General features: G+C 32.1%; 1 protein-coding gene across 2 annotated transcripts in view; it reads left to right on the top strand.

Annotated features, from left to right (window-relative positions):
- MCTP2 (multiple C2 domains, transmembrane 2) overlaps window positions 1-7,507 on the top strand; it is a 194,614-nt gene that overhangs the window by 143,517 nt on the left and 43,590 nt on the right. The window contains exon 17 of one of the 2 annotated variants that reach the window (XM_011957951.1): window positions 6,096-6,218. The exons of the other annotated variant lie outside the window; for it this stretch is intronic. Coding sequence (XP_011813341.1) covers window positions 6,096-6,218 — 123 coding nt within the window. The remainder of the gene's footprint in view (window positions 1-6,095; window positions 6,219-7,507) is intronic. 2 annotated transcript variants of the gene reach the window in all.

The following is a 7,507-nucleotide window of genomic DNA, read 5'->3' as shown; positions in this document are numbered from 1 at the left end:
AACATATTCTACTTGGTTATAATTTAGTTTCATATATTTCTTGATTTAATTGACTACTATTTTCTTGAAGTTTTTTGCATCTAGGTTCGTATTTGGTCATTTGTATTTTTATTTCTTTGTAACAGTTTTGTCAGATTTTGTTATTAGGGTAATACTGGCCTCATAAAATAGTTGGTAAGTATTCTTTCCAAAGTGATACTCTTTCTTTTCTCAGTGTTGAATAGAATTCAACAGTGAAATCATTTGCCCCGAAATTTTTCTTAGCAAAGACATTTTTGATAAATAATTAAACTTATATATTGTTCAGTTCTATTAGGTTGTATTTTACCATTTTTTCCTTTTTTTTTTTTTTGCCACAGTTATTCAGTGTATTTTATCTCTGTCTTTTTTGTTTTTAGTGTTTTATTTCATTAATATTTAATGTATTTTTTGTATTGTTGGATTTTAAATATTTTATATTTACCTCTTTCTTACTCCTCTGTTTCTCTTCTTTCGACTTTTAGATTTCCATTTATCTGTTTACTTTTACAATTTTTCCTCCCTGCCTTTTTTATGTAGTTGCTCTGAGTATTAAGGTGTATGTTTGTATATTTTCCCCTTAACTTTTCACAGTCAGTTTAAGATTAATATTGTATAGCTTCATCTAAAACATAGAAACATTACATGTTATCTAAGTCTAAATGTCCATCTACCTCTAACCTCCTTTATATTAGTTTCCCTGAGTTTCACACCTAAATACATTATACACCTCACCAGGATAATGTTATAAGCTTTACTTTAACCATTTATAAACATTCTGAAAAATAAAAGAAATAATAATATTTTCTATTTACTTATGTATCTATCACTTCTGATACTTATTTCTTCCTGAAGTTTGCATTTCCATCTGGTATCATTTTTTCCTCACCTTGAAGAATTACTTTAGTATTTAGTGATGTGCAGATATCTACTGATAAAAAATTCTTTTAATTTTCTTGTATCTAAATCTTTAACTTTCATTCTTATAGGATATTTTTACTGGATATAGAATTCTGAGTCTAAAGTTTTTGGTTTTGTTTTCGTTTTGCACTTTAAAAATGCTATTGTATTATCCCCTTGCCTCCATGGGTTCTGATGACAAATCTATGGTGATTCAAATTGTTGTGTTTATGATAATGTCATTTCTCTCTAGTTTTTATCAACATTTTCTTATTATCTTTATTTTCCAGAAATATGGTGATGCTATTTATCCCCAAAGCTGGATTTCTTTAAATCTACTCCTCTTGAGGTCCTCTGGACTTCTTTAATCTGTACATTTTGTCTTTTCCTATATTTGAAAAGTATTCAGCCAATTCTTCTTTAAATATTTTTCTACCCATTCTTTTTTTTCTGAAATTCCAAATACCCATGTTAGAATTTTTGAAATCTTTACGGTCTCCAGACCTTCTGTTAATTTTTTTCTATTATTTTCTGTCTTTTATATTTGATGATTTCTCTTGATATCTTTATAGTCGCTGACTTTTTCATTCTTAATTTTGCTACTAAAAATATCCATTGATTTTTTAAATGTTTAATATTGTATTTTTTAGTTGGGCAGTTATTTTTTAATGTTTCCATTTTATGCTTATATTTACTGTTTTACCCGTGGTGAGTTTATTTTCCATTGCCTCACTGAGCATGGTTTTTATAGGTGTTTTAAAGTTCATTTCTGATCATTTCAACATAGCGTTCACCTTGGAGTTGATATCTTTTGATTGCCTCTTGCTTGAAAATAGATTCCATTTTCTTGACTCTGTATATTGAGTGGTTTGTGAATTGTATCTTAGACATCAGCAGTTCTATGTTGTGGAGACTCTAAATTCTGCTACATTCTTCTAAATAACTTTACAAAAAAAAAACAAAGAAAGCATTTAATTTTATTAGACTCAAAATGCAAACTTTGTCACATGTCTTATGGTGATAGCTTTGATCTTAGACTGCTTTGAGTGTGCTCTCCATGTATGCCAGCAACTTTAGCGGCATTCACATACTGAATTTGGGGTTAACCTTTGCTTACACTCTCCTTTCAGTGTACCACTGCACTCTCCAGTGGTCTTGGTTGTCCTTGAGTGCATTCCTGTTTCCTCCATTCAGAAGTAATGGTCAAATTTTCATTGGAGTTTTATACAACTGGTACTACCAGAATGACTGCAGCTGCTCTTGGATCAAAGATACATTTTTAATTAATTCCATGCAGATCTGATCCCTTCTTTCAAAGTTACAACCCTCTTTCTTTCTTTGAAGATGCTCAGATAATTAGGCTTTTTCTAAAATAAAATATTTTTCTAGGGTTTATATTTGCTTTTCCTGAAAGATATGTTTGTTAGGAAATCAGTTCTTTTCTACAGAAATGGGAATTATGCATTGATTTAAAAAATATATCTAAAGGCACTAAGGTCTCACTCTAAAAGGGTTTTAGGTTATTTGAATGTGATATTTAAATTAACTCAATTTTTGTTGTAAAACATTTCTAGGATTGCTTAAGTATTCCTGATAGACGCAAATGCTATGGCAAATGAGGTGTTTACACACAACCATCTCCTTAATACTGGTGGCTGTTCAAGTAATTTTTTCAAAGACATTTTTAGTTTTATAATGAAGAAAGTAAATTTAAAATGATGTGTCCTGATTTTTCTCCCTAGCTTTATGTCAGCCTCGTCTTACTTGAAGTTACATTTAGCAATTTAAAATAATAATAAAATCCATTTACCCAGTAGACAAGCATTTAGAAACAACCACCACTTAGTATATAGTTAAAACCCTCAATTCCCAAAAAAACTTAATAGGGAAAGGGAAATAGGTAACAAATAGGAAAATCTCTAGCTTTACCCAATAAAGAAATTACTGTTGGCTCTACTTTTTGCTATGTTTTATTTTATAAGAAAAGAAACATTTGAAAAGATAGAAAAATATAGGAAAATATTATATATTTGATATTATAAAATTTTAAATAAAGGAAAGTTGATGGAGCAAGTCACACTGGAGGAAATCAGTGTGGTTTGATTTTTTTTCATTGATCTAAAAAGTATTTCAAAAATTTCACACTCACACATCAAAAAAAAAGGTTTAGCACTAGGAGAAAAGCAACATACAGAATAGAAGAAGGTGAAGGAAAATCATCATGATTTGCCGTTTATATGATTTTCTACATCAGATCTACAAAAGAATGTATTTGCAGTCTCTTACAGCTAATAAGAGGGCTCAGAAAGAATGTGAACAATATATAAAAATTAGTATTTCTGTACCCAGCATTAACCAATTAAATGATAAACTTTAAAATTGTTCCACTGCTGTTTATAATAGTAACTGTTTTAAGTAACTTGGAGTTACTTAAAAAAAAAAACATGGAAAATTAGTACAGTGAAAACAATAAAATATTTTGAGATACCTGAAAGAAGTTCTGAATGTAGAGAAATAATCATTATGAGATGTCAATATCAAGATACCAATTATCTTTAAATTATAAGGACAATCTCAGTCTTAATTTTTCTGAGTTGTATAGAAATTTAAAAATTAATTCTGAAATACATGTGGAAGAGTAAAGGGTGAAAAAATATCCAAGATCATTTTGAGTGTGTAATAAGAGACTTGGACACTCAGATATTGTATGGTTACTAAATTATAGTTTAAAAATGTGGTCTTGGTAAAATATAGGAAAATATATCAATGGAGAATTGAGAGGGCTCAGAAACAATAGACACACTCATGTGGGAACTTGGTATATTGACAGAAGTAGCAATGTAGGTTAACGAGAAAAATGGGAATTGTTACAGGAATTTAGCTGTAAAAGATGGCTATAAGGTAAAAGTTGACATTGAATTGCCTGAGTTAAAGAAAAAATGAAAACAAAACCAAAACTGAGACAGAATAAAGATCATACACAATTATCTTTTAGAAGAAAACACAAGGAAATAGCTGTATTAACTCAAGGTAGAATATGATTTCTTAAGTAGAACACTGAACATTAAAGGCACAAATCCTCATGTAAATTACTAATATATTTGATTACATAAAAGCGCTATTTCAGCCCATGTTTGCATTGATAAGGGAGTAGAGTCGACAACTTGCAGAGCATTCATTTGAATGGGAACTATATTAGTTAAAATAAATGTACTTGACTTATATATACACCATGGAAAGAACTATAAAACATACTATTGGTTAAAATATTTGCAGAGCAATAGGAACATTTTTATTTTGTTTGTTATTCCTAATATATACCTAAGGTGCCCTCAGGTGAGAAAAATTCATGTCAAATTTAGGACAAGGTTGCCTTTAGAAGTGAGAGGAATAGGACTGAGGAAGGTTGACAAAAGTAACATGAGTGTCTATGCAAAACATCTTTAAGTATTAGAAAATAAAATACAACAACACGGTTTTACCTCAGTGAAGGCGTTTCTCCCAGAAATACAAGATTGCTTCAAATTATGTAATTACAAATACAATACATCACCATATTGATGTCTTTAAATGAAAAGGATAGATCCATCCTTATCTGAGAGGATACTGAAAGAACAGTTAGTTCGCTACCAACCATTCTTGATTTTAAAAATTATACGCTTGTTAAAATTGCTGGACAAATTTTTGTTTAAAACATGTTTTTATTATGTTTGTAACAGATATGAAAGAGTATTTATAAAACATTTCAAAGATATAAAGAATAATGATCACCTATATGTAAATTTTCTGGTATTAAAAATGGTTTGTGTGTGTGTTCTTAATGTGATATTATTTATCACTCTAGAAGTATTTTCATTAAAGCCAACAATTAAACAACGATGTCCTTCTGAACAGTTTAACAATTTTTTGTAGGAGTAGTGAAATCAAGCAGAGAAAACAAAGTTACAAATAAAAAAGAGGAAACAGAAGAGGATCCTTATTTGTAGATTATGTGACTATATTCTTAGAAACCTCGCAGGAATGAAATAAACTATTTGATACAGTAAAGAATATTCAGTAAGGCTGCTAATGTTAAAAACATATATGTAAATTATTTGCTTTTATATGTAAATAATGACGTTTGAAAAACATAATGGAAGAAGCAATTTTATTTACAATGGACACCAAAAATATAAAAGCAATATATGATAGCCACAAAGAGAAAATTTTCAAATGTTAGAAAAAGTTTTTAGCAATAAAACAGTATTGCTTTTGGAAAGGAAGATTTCATATTTAAGATGCAGTAATTTGCCTTTTCTAAGTTGATATGTTATAGCAGTGACTTTTTCAAGCACTTACAGACAGCTGATAACCACAAATTATCTTATTTCATCTTCTAGACTACCTGTGAGTTTGAAAAGAGAGTGAGACTCAAATTTTGAAGTAATTTACCCAAGATTTCACTCCTGCCTCATAATTAAAAGGTGTTCTCACCTTATTTATCCTAATTAGTGTGTTTCTTGGAGGTAGAACCATCTCGTTTGCATTCATGTCTCTGGTAACCATTGTAGCATAGGCAGTTGGACTCAGTCTCAAATTCTCACTTGCCTTTCTATGTGAGGAGTCACAAATTTCAGAGATTGACAGAGATTGGGCAGCTAAGAGAATACCTTTTCTGATGTAGACAATGTTAGCCAATCATTTTCTTATGCCCATATAGTCTCAAAATTGGTAGATTTTAAGTATTTTAACAAACGTTTGGAAATCTAAAGTCTTTCTCTGAAATATTTGGATTTTTTCAATATTGGCAGCCAATTGAAAAAGTAATGGCTTTCTCCTGTTCAAATAAACCTCACTTTTGGCCAAATTTGGCCTGTGGCCTGCCTCTTTGCGACCTTGGACTTTTTCCATACTACTTTCCATAAATTCTGGCACACTAAAATCCATGGGCTTTTCAGATATGAAGCTACTGTATCTGTCTATTCCAGAGTGTGACTAACCAGCTCTTTCTATACTACCAGTTCTAAAACTGAGTTGATCATTGTGTGTGTGTGTGTGTGTGTGTACCTGTTTGAAAATGTTTCTGAAAGTGACTAGAGATAGCCCAATTGAATCTCCTTATGTCAATGTGTAGGAATTTGATTGCTCCCCTAATGTTTTATGAAGCAGTCATGTGTTCTTATTTGTCTTTCAATCAGGTGTTTTTGATCACTGTCTGGAATTTTGAACTATATATGATCCCTTTGGCATTGTTGCTGATCTTTGTCTACAATTTCATCAGACCTGTGAAAGGCAAGGTCAGCAGCATCCAGGACAGCCAGGTAAGCAAGCATTCGAAGTTCTGACATTTGACTGTCGAGAAATGTATTAACAACAAACTACCACCACCACCAAATCATGGCCCAAGTCCATTTCGTTTGAGATGTCAGGCAGCCCTACAAATGCACTTGTTTTGCAGTGGAGGTCTTCTATCATGTGTAATCTGGAGTCTTCTTTCTGTGGCATCTTATGTTCCTGAGTCTTGGCCTGCTTGAGGGGAGTCTCTGGTTCATGGTTATTATTTCCATGCTGGTAGCACATGTCTGTGTGCTCATATGATTCTCTCTTGAGTTCCTGTGAACAATCTCCTCAATCACTAATGAGACCTTTGCTGGCTCTGTGGGCCGTTGCTGGGCATGCAGAGAGCTCTGCAGGGCTAACTTTGGCCTTTCCATGAAGGTATCTTATGCAGTGTTCTCTCTGGCTTGAAGGCTCAGGAGATTCCCAGAGGCTTGTCAACTCCCAGGGCAATCAGAGAGCGGGTGGGCTTAGACCCGTCTATTTGCAGGTGCCCACATTTGTCTGGAAATTCCCAAACTTCCTGTCTTGTTGAAGAAAGCAAGACCCTTTCTCAAAGACATCTCTCCACATCTACTCATCTCACTTCCACTCTGACTCTCCTGCGCCTGGCCCCCTCACTGCACCCTGTAAGATCTTTTTCTGCTCTGAGTGGCCAGGAACTTGTATTTGTAGGCTTTTTTTTTTTTCTTCTTTAATGATGCAATCTAGGCATTCCAGATTCAAGAACCAAGTTTTTTAAACAAAAATCTAAAGTCCTGAGACTTGATTAATTTCCTTTCTAGATAGATCAACTTCACATTTGGTTTCCCAAGAGTCAATCAAATCCTGACTGTTTTTGTTTATTTTTCCTTATGTCCTCATAATGAATTTAAGGGAGGTTTCTGGTTTCACTTAGGAAGGAAGGAAAGTGGGAAAAATGAGTACTGTGGCAAAAGGAAAATTTCAAAATTTACTTTCAGGCAATTTCAAAATTCTATTCTGTTTGATTTTAATTATTTAATGCAATAGGCATGAACACATATCAGTGAGAAAATAGAACCAGCTAATAAATGAATGACTTTAATAGATCCATTTAAGGACTAGGTTTCACAGAGTTATAGATAATGCAAATTTTTACTAAGAAAGATCTCTAATATCTGTGTTGTCAACTAACATTTTTACAATGTTTATGCAGGTTTTATATGCACACTGTGTATATCATATGTGTTTATAGTATGTGCATATGTGTGCATGTATGTGTGAGCATGTACATATACTGGCATACATGTGC

Source organism: Colobus angolensis, unplaced genomic scaffold (assembly GCF_000951035.1).
Source record: "Colobus angolensis palliatus isolate OR3802 unplaced genomic scaffold, Cang.pa_1.0 Scaffold112, whole genome shotgun sequence".
Lineage (NCBI taxonomy): Eukaryota > Metazoa > Chordata > Mammalia > Primates > Cercopithecidae > Colobus > Colobus angolensis.
Note: the sequence above shows the minus strand (reverse complement) of the source record. Positions and strands in the feature narration are given on the sequence as shown.